Source organism: Schistocerca gregaria, chromosome 7, assembly GCF_023897955.1.
Source record: "Schistocerca gregaria isolate iqSchGreg1 chromosome 7, iqSchGreg1.2, whole genome shotgun sequence".
Lineage (NCBI taxonomy): Eukaryota > Metazoa > Arthropoda > Insecta > Orthoptera > Acrididae > Schistocerca > Schistocerca gregaria.
Window position 1 is genome coordinate 493,400,695 of NC_064926.1, and position 19,343 is coordinate 493,420,037.

Genomic DNA, 19,343 nt, shown 5'->3' on the forward strand with positions numbered 1-19,343 from the left:
GTGGCATACGGAGCTCCATCGCAGTCTTTAACACTGGTAGCATGCCGCGACAGCGTGGACGTGAACCGTATGTGCAGTTGATGGACTTTGAGCGAGGGCGTATAGTGGGCATGCGGGAGGCCGGGTGGACGTACCGCCGAAATGCTCAACACTTGGGGCGTGAGGTCTCCACAGTACATCGATGTTGTCACCAGTGGTCGGCGAAAGGTGCACGTGCCCGTCGACCTGGGACCGGACCGCAGCGACGCACGGATGCACGCCAAGAGCGTAGGATCCTACGCAGTGCCGTAGGGGACCGCACCGCCACTTCCCAGCAAATTAGGGACACTGTTGCTCCTGGGGTATCGGCGAGGACCATTCGCAACCGCCTCCATGAAGCTGGGCTCCGGTCCCGCCACAATCAGGACTGCATACGACCAAGGCACACAGGGCCAACACCCGGCATCATGGTGTGGGGAGCGATCTCCTTCACTGGCCGTACACCTCTGGTGATCGTCGAGGGCACACTGAATAGTGCACGATACATCCAAACCGTCATCGAACCCATCGTTCTACCATTCCTAGACCGGCAAGGGAACTTGCTGTTCCAACAGGACAATGCACGTCCGCATGTATCCCATGCCACCCAACGTGCTCTAGAAGGTGTAAGTCAACTACCCTGGCCAGCAAGATCTCCGGATCTGTCCTCCATTGAGCATGTTTCGGACTGGATGAAGCGTCGTCTCACGCGGTCTGCACGTCCAGCACGAACGCTGGTCCAACTGTGGCGCCAGGTGGAAATGGCATAGCAAGCCGTTCCACAGGACTACATCCAGCATCTCCACGATCGTCTCCATGGGAGAATAGCAGCCTGCATTGCTGCGAAAGGTGGATATACACTGTACTAGTGCCGACATTGTGAATGCTCTGTTGCCTGTGTCTATGTGCCTGTGGTTCTGTCAGTGTGATCATGTGATGTATCTGACCCCAGGAATGTGTCAATAAAGTTTCTCCTTCCTGGGACAATGAATTCACGGTGTTCTTATTTCAATTTCCAGGAGTGTAGCTCACAACACTATGTACCACTTCTAGAACATTTTCAGTAGTAGTTTGGCTTGGTTAGAAAAACTGTCTTTTCATTTTTCCTTCCACACACTTCACAGTTTTCTTTACACTTAGTGTCTCCACATACTTCGGGTAAAGCTTCCCTTGTGTCCAAGTCTTTGGCGCTGTAAAATTTATGCCTGTCTGGCTGCTGTATCATTATCCACTAGTTGATGCGTTTTGTTGTTTTGGGGCATAACTGTATTGTTATTCACTTTGTAATATTTGCAGTACAGTAAAGGACATCATTGCCTGATGATCTTCCCCTCAATGCTTCCTTCTCACAAAAAGACACATTAACATCACTGTTTTTGAATATAATGCACATTCCCTTTTTGACCATTTGTTTAAGAGAGAATGAGCTCCCATCTAGTTCTTTCACCAGAAGCACTTCTGTTAGTCGGATTGATTTACCCCACATAACTTTTCCTGCTTGCATGATATTTCCCTTGCCACTCACTTTAGTAACTTTCCTATCAGCCATTTTAACTCCTGTAGTATCTCCTGGTGACTAGTCATATGATATGATGCTCCTGAATCCAGAACTCACATTTCCATCAGCACCTCCTCCAGTTTTGATCACCATCATAGCCACTGTTTCATCATCTTTCTTTGCATTTTCACTTGAGTCTTCACTGTCTGGATAATTTTTAGCATTGTTGAGCCTTCACCCACTTGCCCTGTATGCTGATAACTTGGGACCCTTCTGCTCGCTTGGTGCACCCACTCCTTGTTTCTCATGGAAATGTGGGCACTCCTTGGTAATGTGATTTGCTTCACATAGTCTGTTTCTGCTGGCTGCATTCTTCTCACCTCCTTGGTTTTGTTTATGATATTTATAGTGTCTCTGGCCAAATTTGTGTTGTTTATGATCTCCACCTTATGCTGTGTATGCTTTGGCTTCTTCTTGGTTCTTAATAGACTTCAAATCATATTTACTAAGTCTGCCATCTTGTGTATAGGATAAAGTAGGCCATTATTGCAATTTATTTTTTCCAGTTCCTCCCATGCTTCCTTTGTTAGTTTAAGAGTGTCAATCATCTCTAGGTAATGATCTTCAACCAGCAGTAGAATGATGGAAAAGGGCTCCCTCATTTTTCTCCACCTCCAACTGGTCATAATGTGCTCCAAATCCAGGTTCTATGGCATCCCATGCCTCACAATGTATCAGTGAACAAACACAAATTAACCATGCAAAATACTTATTGCTCCACACATGATCAATATTCACGGATGGTTCCATCACTCTGAATTGTTTCCTTCATCATCAGCTGCATTTTATTTATTGGTCCTGCTGTCTACAAAGCAGCTTATGCATAAGACATTGGACAATTTAAGTTATACATATACAGATGAAGTCATTTCTAGGCATACTTATTTAAAGTTCAAATAATACACTTTATATGTATGTATTTATATAACACTTTTCATAAATTTAAATATTTTTCAATGGAGTGAATGCAGTGATGCTGTAAATATGACTTTAGAGATTTTCCAAAAGTACTGACCTCAGTAATAACTTTTATGTTTTCAGGAAGTTTGTTATAAAACTTAACTTCCAAGTGAAAAGTACCTTACTGGAATAGAGCTGTACTGATTTGAGTTATATGTAAGTTTCTGTTTTGTCTGCTAAAGTGATCATGTATATCACAGTTTTTTGCAGTCTGCAGTCCTTACCTTCCACATTTATTTTAAAGAATAAAATGGTTTCCATAATGTATACACATGGTAATGGAGGAATACCAGATTTCTTTAACAGAGGTTTACAAGAGGCTCTAGACTTGCACCCAAAAAAGATTCTGATGCCCTTTTTTGTAGTTTAAAATTACTATTAGCTGGTTTAGAGTTTCTCCAGAAAGTGACCCCATATCTAAGATGAGAATGAAAGTAGGCATGATATGCGTTCATTACTGTTTTCTCACTACAGCATGATTTTAGTGAGCAAAGAAGGTAACATGTTTTGCTCAGTTCTGTGTTGAGATATTCAATATGCTTATGACATTTTACATTACTCTGCAGCCAAAGTCCTAAAAATTTGGTTTCGATTCTATTACCAAATAGTAGTCATCGGTAGAGACCGATGGGATAAAAATGCCCTTGTTAGGAGCATTGTGGAATTTTAGTGCAATCGCTTTTTTACTGTTTATTACAACCTGATTATTCTGTGCCCAGCTGCTAAGTTGTTTTGTGATCATGTTTACTGACTGCTGTAACTGTTCATTACTGTCTCCTTTTAGTAGAATTGTGGCATCATCTGCAAATATGATTGTTTTATGTGCATCAACATTTAAGTTTTGATCATACAGAAGAGTCCCATTACTGATCCTTGTGGTAAATCACATTTAATTTGCTTAGTCAGAGAAGTGTTTGGATACAGTTTTTAGTTCGATATTTGTATGCTTGATTCATACAGTCTGCTTATGATTAGTCAGGAACTGATCTAGTTGCTGGACAGACATCGAATACTATATCTTTCAAGCTTTGATAGCGGAATTTAATGATCCACCACATCAAAATTAGACAGGTCAACAAATACTCCTATTGATTCCTGTTTTTTGTCCATCGGGTTTAGGATGGAATTGATGCACTCATAAACAGCAGCTGTTGTTGACCTCTTATTTCTGAATCCATGTTGTTCATTACATAGGATGTTGTTTTTATTTATAAATTTCATTAGTTTGTCATACATAACTTTTTCTGATATGTTTGACTTGCAGGAGGAAATTGTATTGGGTCTGTAGTTATTTACATTATCTTTCTCACCATTTTTATATACTGGAATACCTTTGATGTTTTCAATACATAAGGGAAAGTGAGCAGTCAAATAAGTGTGTGAGTATTTCAATTAGGTTTGATGCACTTTTCTTTTAACATTGTTCCACGTACACTAAAATGACTGAAGAGTTGGAACTTTTTAGTCAATTCATTGCTTTACCTACTTCATCTAATGAAACAGAACTGATGTACATCAATCCACTTCATGCACTTATTTTACATTCTTTTGCCTGGGTGCTCTTATGTAAGCTTGATTGTAACATATTTTCACAACACCTGTGAAAAAATTGTTGAAAGTGTTGGCTACTTCTAAGGGGTTTGTCACTTTTTTATTTTTTTGTGATAGTGTTATATTTTTGCAAGATTGTGTGTATTCTCCAAATTCTTTTTTAAAACACTCCACAAAGCCCTTCATTTATTAGCTGGATTATAAACGTATTCATCATTATGCATTATTTTTGCTGATTTTATTACTTTTTTAATGTTATGGAGTATTTTTTGGGGTTACATATTTCATGAATCAGTCTTGTAATGAAATCCGTATTCTTCTTGTGATCCAGCTGCTTGTTCTAGGGTTACTCCGTATGGTTACAGTTTTCAGTGGGAATGCAATTTGCAAGAAATGGGTTACTGTGTCAATGAAGGTGTTGAATTTTTCATTTATATCGTTCATTTTGTACACTTCTGAACATTTTTCTTTCTGTAATAAGCTGTTGAAGTAGTTTACGTCATCCTGATTATAACTTCTACGAGGCTCTTAGAGACATGTTGTTAGTAATACTGCCTTTTGCTTTTATGCTTAATATTTGAGTAAAATGATCACTAAAATCTGCATTGAAAATTTTTAATGAAATGTTGCTAGAAATTGATCTAGAGCTGTTTGGGAAGTTTCTGTTACTTGGGTAGTAGCTTTTACTTCAGCCTTTATATTATAGGATGTTGCAAGACTCAAAAGAGTCTCTCTATTTCCACTATTTGCGAGGAAATCGATATTGAAGTCAGATAATCAACTCACAATCCATTTTATTTAGCAATGACTCCATTTCATTCAAGAAAAGTTCAAAATTTCCAGATATCGACCAGTAAACTGTAGAAATAACCAGGTTAAACAGAATAATGTTTGTAGCTGCAATTTCATAATCCTTTTCAACATTTGTTCAAGTTAAGTTAGGTAGCATAATAAAATCTACATTTTCCTTTGCGTAAATTGTCACCCCAGCCTGCTTGCTGTTTTTCCTGCAGTAATACAAAGCCAAAACGAATTTGTTTATTTTCGTATTCTGGATTAATTCTGGGTTAAGAAAGTACCCAGAAATGCGTAACACTGAGATATCTTTAAGTTCATTTGTTAACAGTAGATTAATTTCATTGATCTTATTACACAGGGATTGCACATTATGGTGATAAATTTTTAGATAGGGTGTATTCACAATTTGATAATTGGGAGTCATATTTACAGCAGCTAAGGTAGAACATCAGATACATCATATTCATCAGCTATTGTATCTCACGTTCTTTTTTCATCAAACTCAAACATGCTCACATGTTGTAATTTTTATGTCTGCAGCAAGTATTGGCACATGGACATGGGTGGGACACTGCTGATAAATGTATTACACAAAACACATACAAAAAATATAGACAGAATGGTACTACCATCATACTACATTGTTCTCACAGAGAAGAAGCACATCAAAGAAGAGAAGTGTACGCTAAAAACCCTTGGAACCTAATTACAACAAAAAATATAGGAGGGAGAAGGTAGGCACTGTGTTTATTCCATATACAAGCACACTCTCGGGGAAAATCGCCCGCATTTTGAAGAAACACCGGGTTGGAACTGTGTTTTGTCCTCTGAATAAAACTTGTGCACTGGTGGGGAGCGCCAAAGATGCCCTCGGTTTGAGGAAGGCCGGCGTGTACCAGATTCCGTGTCAATGTGGCAAGTCATATGTTGGTCAGACGATGCGTACCGTTGAGGATCGATGCCGTGAACACGAGAGGCACACTCGACTGATGTATCTGAGCAAGTCGGCGGTCGCTGAACATTGTTTGTCGGAAAATCACACTATGGAGTAGGAAAGCACGATGATTCTGGTACAGACGTCGAGATACTGGGACAGCGTTGTTAGAGAGGCCATCGAAATTCACACCAATGACAGCCTCATAAACCGTGACTGTGGCTATAATCTTAGCAAGGCTTGGGAACCAGCGATTGGGTTAATCAAGAGTAAATCGGGCAAACGTATAGTTGTGACGACCACGGCAGACAGAGCCATCACACCGACATCATCTCAGACACCATCACAATCTATTCCACCGCGTGACCGTGGTGCGGGGCACGGATGGCGGAGGGAGTGCGCCGCGGGCGGAGGGTATTTAAATCGGCCGCCGCCGCGTTCGAACCCAGTTCCCCCGAGCAGCCATAGCGTACGGATCTCTGTGCCAGCACGTTCACAGGAGCTCAGTCCGTCAGTTCGCCTGATGATGGCGACATGTATGATCGCCGAAGTATTGTGCCCGTTGGACACTGTAGACCGGCAGTACACCCATGGATATTTTGATTAAAAAATATAGGAGTTGCTGAGATCCGTGAATATTAAGCTAAATGGACAGGAAGCAGAAGTGATGAATGACAAACCAAGACAGCAAGAGAAACCAACATTTATTCAAGAAAAGATGTATCAGTCTTTGGTGCCAATCTCTACTATCTGGCAAACCTATAATGAAAAATGGTAAAGGCTTTCTTCTGCTTACACCACCATCATTAAACAACAGCCAAGCTTTGCAGCTATCAGCATGTAGTAGGCACTATTGCCTAGTTTGTGGAAAAGAAAAAAATATTTGGAGACTGTCAGATGACAAGATGGTATGTTTGTTCCACAGACACTGTGAACATGCAGAAATGAGTTCATTAACATCAGGCAACTACAAATAAATATTGTTAGCCTGCAGGACAAAGTGCATCATCATATCAGAGACAAGGACACTCGAGATGTGCTGCAGTCGTAGCCATTCCATAATACCACAAAGAGGAGAAATTAAATTCAGGAGAACACAAGATAAAAATCCTTTATTGGTGAAAATGGTCAAAATAAAAAAATCACGTGAATGGCTAATTTGTCTGCAACAAATGTAGAGCACAGGTGCTTTTCATTTCCAGCAAAAAAAGGACTATGTCCTGAGGTATGAAGGACACTGTGTTGAAATACATATGAAGTCAACTGGTGCATATATTTTACGAAAACTATCAATGGTCAAATCTGTCTTTCTTACAGTATACAGCTGTAATCTTATCCTTAGATGCGCATCAAAAGATTTTAGGAACTTTGGAAGAAAAGAGCTTTATATTAATTAAGTTATTTGAGCAAGTATGCACAGCAATAATTTGTCTGGTCAATGATTCCAAAATTAATTTTTTGGTCAATAATGGTAAAGCTGACGAAGCAACCTTGGGTTGCGCAAGCTTGAAATTTGTGTGTATTTTTTATTGTGTCTATCTACCAGAGCTTTCTTGTTTGGTAAGTGACAGCATCTTTGTTTTTTATATATATTTTTTCCACATGGAATGTTTCCATAAATGATAAATAGGGTGAATCAGAACCCCACTGAATAAATTTCAGAGGTGGTAGTATGACACACGCACACACACACACACACACACACACACACACACACACACACACACACACACACACACACAAAAGAAAAGAAAAGAAAAGAAAAGAAAAGAAAAGAAAAGAAAAAGATCAGGTAAACTTGGGCTCTAAAGTGTGTACCTTATGAGCTATGAGCACTTTTTCAGTAAATGAAATGTGTTACACAGTAGCGAAGATGAAGAGGTGCTTGTAGCTCTAAAGGCATGCATTTTAGAGGCTATATTTACTAGACCTTTTTTCTTGTTTTGGTCCATACTGCCAACATCTGAAATTTTGTCAGTGGAGCTCTTGTTCATCCTATCTGTCCTATGGGGCATGATTTTTTAATCATCCTCTATGCCTTATAGCATATAGTATTCTTATGAATGTTAATCAGTGGAATATTTATAGAAAAAAGTATTTAAATGGTGACCAACATGAAAAGCAAATGATAACTATGGTTTTCAAACAGATTGATGAAACATGTTTTAACTAAATAATAAGTGTTTTTGGAGTAATCTACTGCAGGAAAGTGAATGAAAGCTATTTAATTTCACTTAACTGTAAATAACTGCAAAGTACATTAAAGTGAAAAATTTTATAATTCATCTTGGAATGAAAGTGCGAAATCCAGAGATCTTGTGTAGTTAGGTGAGCGCTATATTAAATACATTCACTAGTTATCTAAGCAATGCAATAATCACTACTTGGGGCAGATTTACTTATAACCCAAGTTAAGACAGACCACCTTCAGTGAAGAGGAAAAGATCATGTGTCTCCCTCTATCCTCATACAATGTGGATCCCTCTTAGCCTAGATTTTGAGTAACCTAACCCTTCACTTCCAACCCATCTGTCAAACATTTCTCAATCAATTCCTCATTCATCCTAGAAAACAAGACCTATTGTTTCCTATCAACAGTGCTGGAAGTGGGCCTCCAAAACGAAAGTAGTTGCTGGGCTATTTCACACCATTTTTAATGCAAGCACTCTGATCGTGGTCTTCCATTCTTATTGTTCCTTAGTGTTAGTTAGTTAATTTCATGTTCAGAGATCATTTCTACAATACATTGTAATGATGAGGAACAAGTCCTACATATTGCAATTGCCCATCTTTCCCTACAGCTAACACCAATTTTTCTGAAAATTTCGAACATCTTGCATTATTTTATATTGTTGAATGCTTTTTCTAGGTTGACAAACCCTATGAGTTTATCTTGGTTTTTCTAAATTTTTATTTCCATTATCAAGTGCAACATCAGAACTGCCTCTCAGTTAACTTTACCTTCCCTAAACCCAAACTGATCATCATCTAGCAGGTCCTCAATTTTCTTTTCTATTCTTCTGTACATTATTCTTGTCAGCAACTCGATAAATGCGCTGTTAAGCTGATTGTGTGATAGTTCTTGCACAAATCTGCCCTTGCTATGTTCAAAATGATGTGAATAACATTAAAATTTGATGGTACATTTCCAGACTAACAGATTCTACAAACCAACTTGAATTTTAGAAATTCCAAAAAAATGTTACCTAAGCCTTCCACCTTATTTGATCACAATTCTAGCAGACTCTGTTAAACAATGGATCCACTGTGTCTCGCCTATCAGCACCCATTTCTTCTTCTGTCACATCAGACAGCTCTTCTGCCTCATAAAGGCCTTCAATGTACTCTTTGCTACCTGCTCTCTCCTTCATGTTTAACAGTGGGATTCTTCTTGCGTTCTTGATGTTGACACCTTTGTTTTCATTTTACTGATGCTTGTTTCAACTCTCCTGCAGTATGCTGAATACATCTTCCCAATGACTATTTCTTTTTCAATTTCTTCCCATTTTTTCTACAGATGTTTTGTCGTGGCTTCCCTGAAATTTCTATTTATTTCATTCCTAACTGACTCATGTTGTATTCCTTTTTTCCCTGAACATTTTTGCATTTCCTTCTTTCGTCATTAAATTACAGCATTTCTTCTGTTTCTTCACTTACCTTTCTTGCACCTTTTCCCACTCTGTCCCACTTCTGTGAATGACATTTTCAGAGATGTCCATTCCTCATTAACTGAACTACCTTTTGCAGTATTCATTGTTGCAATATCTATAGCCCAAGGCAACTTCAAACACATACAATCATCATTCATTACAACAGTATCCCACTTCATTGTACACTGATTCTTCCAGACAATTTTCTTAAACTTCAGTCTACACTTCATCACTAAATTCGGGTCTGTGTCTATATCTGCTATTTCGTATGCCTTTCAATCTAACATCTGGTTTCAGAATCCCTGTCTGATCATGGCATAATTCAGCTGGAATCTTCCCATGTCTTCAGACCTTTTCCAAATATACATCCTTCTCTTGTGATTTATTTATTATTACTAATTGTAATTTATTGCAGAACTCAATTAGTATTTTAGATCTCTCATTCCTGCTACTGAGGTCTTATTCACCCATAATCTTCTATCCCTTCCCCCACTACAATGTTCTACTCACCCATGATTATTAAATTTTCTTATTCTTTTACACAGTCAACTACACATTTAAGGTTCTCATATATTTTCTCTCTCTCTTCATCTTCTGCCTGCAAAGCCGGCTATTACTGTTTGCTGTTAACTCCAATTCTGTCATTGAGTTGTTCATTCTTGCTACATAATAAATCCCACTCCCGTTACACCATTTTCTGCTGCTATTGATACTACTCTATATTCGATCGACCACATATTCTTCCCCTTTTTCCACTTCAGTTCACTAACTTCCACTATATCTAGACTGAGCATTTGTTCTTTCCTTTTCTGATTTTCTAGATTGCCTGCCACATTCAGACTTCTAACATTCCATGCTCCAACTCATAAAATATTACTATATTGATAGTTCTTCAATCTTTTGCTCATGTGATCACCTCCCACTTGACAGTCCCCTCTCAGAAATCAAAATGGGGGACAAATCTTTCGGCAATGGAATATCATCAAGAAACTTTGGCAATTACAGGACGTATGTCGTGGATATGTAATGAAACAGTTCTGAATCTCATTTTGGAGTACATGATAAATGACTTTTAATGAATTACTCAATACACAGCTTCGAATACACTTTTCAATACACGGTATTGAGTATTGCACTTTCTTATGACCACATTTCACATTTATGAAAAGGATAGATTGCCACTACCATTAATAAAGAGGGCACACTGAGCTACAGGCAATTACAAAAAAGACTGTTCTTTTTCAGAAAAGAAAGGAAAACACAAACACCTTCACACAAACAAGCACACCTAATGCACACATGATCATTATCTCTGTCCGCTCTGGCCGGACTTGAGTGTGACATATCTAATTAACTGGTTACATGAGTTGATGTGTCTTTAGTTGATGTTCCAAAAAAATCAGCAGCGATATACTATAATCTACATTTTTGCAAATGTAAGATAATTTTCTGCTGAGCTAATGAGCTAGTTACATTATAATAAACACTGTGTGTCCTTAATGCATTTCCATTGCCTTCTGTGTCCTCGTGCCATTGATCCTGCTGATTCTTCTGCCTTTCTTGGCTGTACACAACGGGGGTGACCTTTTATAACTGAAGTCTACAGCTGCCACTGCTCATGATTTTGATTTAAAATATAAGCAGTGACTTTGTTCAAACCTGGGCCTCAGTATGTTTCGATCACTAGTCAAAGATGCTACCCCTAATCCCAGGTAAAAATGAAAAAAAAAATGAGTTTCTGTTTAAACCTAACTACACCTACTTTAGAAAATAGAATTAAAATACCCACAGGGCGCTGGGTGCTCTCTTTGCCATCCGCGTCCGCCTGGCACTGCTTGTAATGTGTTGTCTCTTCCCCGGTGCTCCCTCGGACATCTGTGCCCGACTTGGTCGCCATCTGTGACAGCTCTCTGAGGCCTGTCCTGTGTCGGGTGTTCCGTTCGTGGTCCACACCCGCCAGGTGCTACTCCTGAGATTTTGGCCCCTCCCTAGTGCTCCCACAGACGTCCGCGCCTGGCTCGTCCACCGTCTGTGGTCATGGCAGCTGTCTGGGGCCGGACCCGCATTTGGCGTTCTGTTCGCAGTCCGCGCCCACCTGGCGCTGCTTGTAAGGTGTTGTCTCTTCCCCCGTGCTCCCTCATATGTCTGCTCCTGACTTGGTCTCCATCTCTGGCAGCTCTCTGAGGCCCGTCCTTTGTTGGGAGCTCCATTCGCGGTCCGTGCCTGCCTGGTGCTAATCCTGAGGTGCTCTGACGGTCGTCCATGCTCAGCTCGTTCATCATCTGCGGTCATGGCGGCTGTCAGAGGCCCGTCCTGCATCGGGAGTTGCGTTCGCAGTCCGTGCCCACCTAGCGCTGTTCCTGCGGTGTTACTACTTCTTGAAGAGTTTCTTGGTTCATTTCGTTGGGCCCTGATAAGCTCCAGAGCCGGACTCCATGCCGAGCTGAGCTGGTAACCGCTCTCTCGGTTTATTAGGTTGTCTGTGATCTTGATCTTGATGGACTCTGGCAGCCGCCACGACTGCAGATGATGGACGACCTGAGCACGGACGACCGTCGGAGCACCAACACCTCAGGAGCAGCGCCAGGTGGGCGCGGACCACGAATGGAGTGCCCAACATAGGACAGGCCTCAGAGAGCTGCCAGAGATGGAGACCAATTCAGAAGCGGAAATCCGAGGGAGCACCAGGGAAGAGACAACACCTTCCAAGCAGCGCCAGGTGGGAGCGGACCGTGAACAGAGCCCCTGACGCGAGACAGGCCTCAGACAGCTGCCACAACTGCAGATGGTGGACGAGGTGGGTGCAGACGTCCGCCAGAGCAACACGAAAGTGCCAACACCTAAGGAGCAGCATCAAGTGGGTGCGGACCACGATCGGAACACGAAACGCAGTTCTGGCTCCAGACAGCTGCCACGACGACAGACGGTGAACGAGCCAGGCACTTAAGTCTGTGGGAGCACTAGGGAGGGGCCAAAACCTCAGGAGTAGCACCTGGTGGGCGCGGACCATGAACGGAACGCCCGACACAGGACAGGCCTCAGAGAGCTGCCACAGATGGCGACCAAGTCAGGTGCGGACATCTGAGGGAGCACCGGGGAAGAGACATATGCATTACAAGCAGTGCCAGGCGGGCGCGGACAGCGAAGAGAGCACCCAGCGCCCTGTGGGCATAAATACTGGACAAGATCCTACAATACGGCAGTCCCAGGTAGCACCCGAAAAAGGCAATGAGTTACGTGGCTGAAATATTGTGCCAGAGCAACACGAACATTCAGAGAGACACAAACATTCAGCAATAGACCCGGTTATTCCACACGTCAGGATCTCATTGGGAAAACCTGAAGATTTACATCAGAATTAAAATACTTTGAAGAAGAAGGAAACAACAGATATGTGTCTCAATTTCAGTATCTATGTTCTAAATCTCTTTTCACCAAGTCAGCAGCTGTCTGTGAAAATGCAACATGGATTACTGCAAATTTGGTCTCACGAAGTAAATTCTGAAATTACTACATTGATTGCCACTCATTTTGTAACACTCCAAGTGAATTTACATCCTAAGTAACAGTACAAACTCATTTAATTTCTTAAGGTCTAATCTGTTTCCCTTTGCCTTTCCTTTCAGTGCAATGGTAGTGTTGCCTCTCCTTTCCCTCTTAAGTTCTGCATCAATATACCTCATATGTATCTCTGTAGCATCTGTCTCCTTTTTATTATTTTATTGTTATTTATTTGTCTTCCTTCTATTTTCATATTTTTTCTGTTTTTTATCTTTTATTTCATTCGCACAATTTCCACCAGCATATCAGTGAACAACAGTTCATTACAGTCATTACGGTAATTGATAATCTTGTTTACCCACCTATAGCTTTTGAATACTTTCTTATACTTGAATATACCCTTACCCAGAGTATGGAAGACTTTTCTGTGCCTCTAAATCCTTTACCTTTCTTTTTTATTTTCTCCTCTTTCTATTTTCCTTTTTCAGTGGCGAAAAAATGTCTAAAAATTCAGAAACTAGAGATTCAATGAGATTTGTACAAGTCTGTCCTGTTCCACGTCTTCTTATTTGACTATATGTCAGTAGTCACTTCTTTTCTGTGTACAATATTGTGCTAATATAGATATTTTTTTTTTTTTTCAATTTAAGAAGTGCATAATTATATATCAAACTAAAAATAACACTTAAAAGTGCAAACATACCACAAAAAATTCATGGTTTATATATCAAACGACAATATTACGAATAAACTTACCTCTTCTGATGTATCTGAGGCAGGGCTTTCACTGAGAACATCAATTTTACCACCAGCAGTACGTTTGCTATCAGCAGTTGCAGAATTATGCTTGACCGTCCAGGTTTTAGGTGTCATTTTATCTCTGCTGGGAGTGACTCCATCCTCCTTTCCTTCTAACAATGGACTAAAGCAAAAATTGTCATTCTGTGAGCTGTACTCTTGACTTGAACTTGATGAACATTCATCGTCAGATTTAGTTTTCGAATATTCTGGTGGTGAGTCATTCTCTTTATTGCTTACTGACGGTCTTTCTTCAATTGTGTGTAGAAAATTCTCTGCCAGCATGAAGTGTCCATGTCCTTTGTTTGTACCATCCTTGTTCCTTTCATCATTTTCAATTTCATTTTCTTCTGAAGTATACTTGTCAGTATTACAATATAGATGAGAATCAGAGATTTTCATTTCTTTAGGTGTTGACTGCTGTTTTTGCAAATATTCCTTGTAGAAGTTACTAAATTTTGGTATGCTGCTTTCTTGTTCAGTACTATCTGTTTCCATTGGAGACTCATGTGCAAGAGATGTGGAAGCACAAGAAGTATCTGATGTCGCATTTTGGAAATGATGCCTACAACAATATATGTATAATGATTATAAAGAATTGAAAAGTTATATTCCAGACAATGACTATCCAAACAGCTTTCTATCTAATCTAGTACAATCTCATATAATCATGGCACATGTAACAGTTTGCTAAAAATTAAATGACTATGAAAACTTTGACAAAAACAAGAATTTCAAAGATCACAATGAATTTAGTAACCAAAACTATACTCTACACAACAGCAAATCATAAATTTCCTTCAGCATACTCTAGTGCTCGAAAATTGCATAACTATTATGTCATAAAAGAGTGCCATACAGTACACGTTCCATCTCAGTACTGTTCATGAGTTGCACAAATAATATGGTGCTGGGCAAATTCTTGATGAGCTTGAAAGCCAAGTTTCACCTTCCTATTGGTACCTCACATCACTTTCATATAGGCAACATTATATTATTTGGCCTTTCTTCAGCACAGCACAATTTTCAGATCCTCTGGAAAATGGCTTCAGCATAAAAGCCAAAACCAGTCATGTACGAAAATAAAGAACATTTTATCAAACTGGAGCAGTTACTCATTAATTCAGTACACAGCTGCAGAGCAGCAGTACTCTCCAAACATGGAGAAACTGATAATTACTGATCTGTCTATTTGATATCTTCAACCTCAATCAATAAAAAATGGATCATGACAGACAGACTACTAAACTGTCTGAATAAATATAGTCTCCTAAATGGAACACAAGTCAGTTTCTGAAGTAGTATGATCAGCCATAATAAAGTTTACAAGATTGGTACTAAATGCACTAGTCAAGAATGACTGCATCATAGGCAAATTTTTAGATTTATCTGAAGCCTTCGACACTGTTGAAATGTTTAATGAAACTTTTTCATTTAGAACCACATGTAACAAGATTATTATGGTAGTAAACTTCAATGGATAACTCTGGGTATAAAAACTGCTAATTTCAGGAAGAGGTAACTCCTCAATGAATTGAAATAATAAAAAGATGTATTTTGCTGAGTATGTTAGACATTATAAAGCTATATTTGAAAAAGTTGTGAAGACAGCCAAACAAATGGACAAACAAGAAGTTCATTTCATAACCTAAAAGTAAGACAAAAACAGTACAGTCCACCATAGTTACACATTTGAGTCAGTTGTAATGAAATTTCTAAGATTAAGAAAAGGATAGATTTCCGATGTTGAGTTGCAGACAGGCACAACAAAAAGATTGCTATACATATGAGCTTTCAGCTTTCTTCTAACATAGAAAACACACACACAAGCCCAACACAAACACACATGACTGCTGTCTCTGACCAACGAGGCCGGACTGCCAGCAACTGTGCCTGACAGGAGAAGCAATCAGGGTGGTGTGTTCATGGGGTGAGGAGGGGGAGGAATAGCAGGGTAGGGGTGGGGGAGGGCAGAGTTCTACTTGTGGTAGCATGCAGGGACTTGGTGGGAACAGGGGAAGGCTGCTAGGTACAATCAGGAGGTTTTTTGGGTGGGTGGAGGGGAGGGGGGGGGGGGGGGAAGAGAATTGAAAAGGAGAGAAATAGAGGAGGAGGGAGGTAAAGTGAGACTAGTAGGTGTGTTGGTGGAAAGAAGGCTGTGTAGTGCTGGAATGGTAGTAGGGAAGGGGGTGAATGACAGGGACTAGCAAAGGTTGAGGCCAGGGGAGTTAGTTATGAGAACATAAAAGGTGGAGGCCAGGGGAGTTAGTTAAGAGAACATATGATATATTGCAGAGAGAGTTCCCTCCTGCACATTTCAGAAAAGCAGCTGTTGGTAGGAAAGATCCAGATGGTGCAGGCTGTGAAGCAGTCATTGAAGTGAAGCCTGTTGTGCTGGGCAGCATGTTCAGTAACTGTAGTGGTCCAGTTGTTTCTTGACCAAAGTTTGTAGGCAGCCATTCCAGCTGACAGACACCTTGTTGGTTGTCATGCCCCACACAGAACATAGCACAGTGGGTAGCTTAGTCTGTAGATCACATGAATGCTTTCACTGGTAGCCCTGCCTCTGATGAGATAGGTGATGTTTGTGGTGGTGGGAGGCTGTGTGGGACAGGTCTTGCATCTAAGTCTATTGCAGGGACAATAGCAATGAGGCAAGAGGCTGGGAATAGGAGTGGTGTAGGGATGGTCAAGGATTTTGCGTAGGTTTGGTGGGTGGTGGAATACTACTGTGGGAGAAGTGAGAAGGATATTGGTTAGGATATTCCTCATTTCAGAGCATGATGACAGGTAGTTGAACACAATTTGCACTGATTACTGCACCTCCACAATTGGCATAGCATGGTACCAGGTGGGTACTTATTGCTGTAGATGGATTGTTTGTAGGTGATGCCATCAGAGAAGAAGTAATTGTGGGTGAGGATATTGTTGGTCACAGTGACCAAGAAGGAGGTCGTGGGTTTGGAGTCAGTCAGGTATTGGGAAATATAATATTCAATAGTGGCAAGGTCGTGGGCACTGGGGATGGCTGTGCAGAGAGAGGTGGCATCAGTGGTGACGCAAGGGCAGCTTGTGGTAAAGGAACTGCAGTGAGTCAGCAGAGGAAATTGTTGGTGTCATTTATATAGGATGGTATGTTACCATTAATAAGCTTGTGGTATCAGTCCACAACAGCAAAAATTCTCACTGTGGAGGTGCAGTAATCAGCCTCAATGGTGTGCACTGGGTGATTGGGTTTATGGACTTTTGAATGATATGACATGTTTATGACAGTACTACATGGTTCGAATACTGCCTACTTAATTTGCATAACAGAATGTGATGGAGTATTTAATTTCTTATTATGTGCATGAAAATAATTAGAAATCAAATACTTACTAACACAGATTAATATGCATCATTTGCGTCATGTAGTACTGTTGTAAACATGTCAAATCATTCAGCATGTAAGTGCAAATATGGAAGCATCACTGCAGAAGACAAATGTTATGTGAACAAAAACAGGTAATATGTTAGGATACTTTATTTCTCTCATTTCTCTAACATTCCTCTCAGTAATCCCACATGAGACCCTTTTCTCATTAAACTGATTATTGTGAATGTAGATGAAATTCTATTGATTAATATATCCCTAACCTAAATGTAACATTATACAATAGTTGTTATATACACTACAGAAACTGTAACAAATGTCACAGATTTACTGTGAAATACGTAATGCACACAAGATTAAATTCTATAGCTTGTAACGTCCGAAAATTCTCAAAAATATTTGTTTATTCATGTATGTCTGCACTGAAATTTCAGGTGGACAATTTTTGAATGAAGATACTACAGCCAAAATTATGTTGCTTGTTGTTGTTGTGGTCTTCAGTCTGAAGACTGGTTTGATGCATCTCTCAATGCCAATCTATGCTCTTCATCTCTACATAACCACCACAACCTAAATCCATTTGAACCTTCTTACTGCATTCAAGCATTGGTCTCCCTCTACAATTTTTACCAGCCACAGTTCTTTCCTTTATCAAATTGATAATTCCTTTACGCCTCAGGATGTGTTCTATCAACTGACCCCTTATTTTAGTGAAGTTGTGAGTTGTAATATAAATTTCTCTTTTTTTCTCAATTCAGTTCCATACCTCCTATCATGTTATTCAATCCACCCATCTGATATTCAGCATTCTTCAATAGCACCACATTACAAAAGGTTCTGTTTTCTTCTTGCATGAATTTCATATAACCTTCATTTCACTTCCATACATAGTTGCACTCCAGAAAAATATCGACAGAAAAGACTTCCTAACACTTAAATTAATATTAGATGTGATGAAATTCCTTTTTTTCAGAAATGATTTTCTTGCCACTGTCAGTCTGCATTTTATATCTTCCCTACTTTCGCCATCATCAATCATTTTCCAAAACTTATGTACTATTTTTAGAGTCTCATTTCCTAATCTAACTCCCTGAGCATCACCTGATTTAATTTGACTACATTCCATTACCTTTGTTGTACTTCTACTGGTCTTCACCTTATAATTCCTTTTCAAGAAACTATCCACTCTATCTGCCTGCGCTTCCAAGTTCTTAAACAACCCTGATAGAATTACAATGTCATCAGCAAACTGCAAAGTTTTTATTCCTTCTCCCCAAACTTTAATTCCCTTTCCAAATTCCTCCTTGGTTTCTCACACAGCTTACTCAATGCACAGATCAAATAAAATAATGGATAGGCTACAATCATCTCACTCTCAAAACTAGCTTCTCTTTCACGTCCTTCAAGTCTTATAACTGCAGTCTGTTCCCTGTACAAGTTGTAAGTAACCTTTCTGTCCCTGCATACTGACAAATCTGAGTCACAGAAAGGCACAGCAAAAAGACTGTTGGAAAGTTAGCTTTCAGTCTACAAAGCCTTTGTCAAAAATAGACAACGTACAATTGACAACATTCGTGTCAGTGGAAAATATAGCATAGACGAGAAGTTGCAGATCGACACAGTAAGAAGACTTTTACACTGCCATTGTGGCTTCAGCTGCCAGAGGCTGCAGTCATGTGTGTGTGAGAGTTGCATTTGTGTGTGTGTGTGTGTGTGTGTGTGTGTGTGTGTGTGTGTGTGTGTGTGTGTGTGTGTGTGTGTGTGTGTGTGTGTGTGTGTCTGTCATCTATTTTTGCCAAAGGCCTTGTTGGCCGAAAGTTTATATTGTGACATTCTACTTTAGTTTACTCTTGGTTTTGGCAGTTCACATTGCCACTATAGTAAGGCCAAGTTGGCTCATGTATCAAGGCCAGATCAGTCATTGATCCAGTGGTTGACCCTACAACTACTGAAAAGGCTGCTTCCCCTCTCCAGGTTCCATATGTTAGTCTGGCTTCTTGACAGATACCCCTCCATTGTGGTTGCTCCTACAGTATGGCTGTCTGCATCACTGAAGCACACAAACTACCCCACCTCAGCAAGATCCATTGTTAATGGGGGAGACAAAATTGTATCGGCCACAAATTGAAATTACAAATGATGCTACAGTACTGAAAGTAATGAACGCATTAATGAATAAATTATATACTTTGAGAGTTACTG

General features: G+C 40.0%; 1 protein-coding gene across 1 annotated transcript in view; it reads right to left on the minus strand.

The window, feature by feature from the left end:
- The window catches only part of LOC126281721 (uncharacterized), an 88,897-nt gene that overhangs the window by 5,003 nt on the left and 64,551 nt on the right, over nucleotides 1–19,343 (minus strand). Inside the window, exon 4 of the mRNA XM_049980897.1 lies at nucleotides 13,727–14,333. Within this exon, the coding sequence (XP_049836854.1) occupies nucleotides 13,727–14,333 (607 nt within the window). The remainder of the gene's footprint in view (nucleotides 1–13,726; nucleotides 14,334–19,343) is intronic.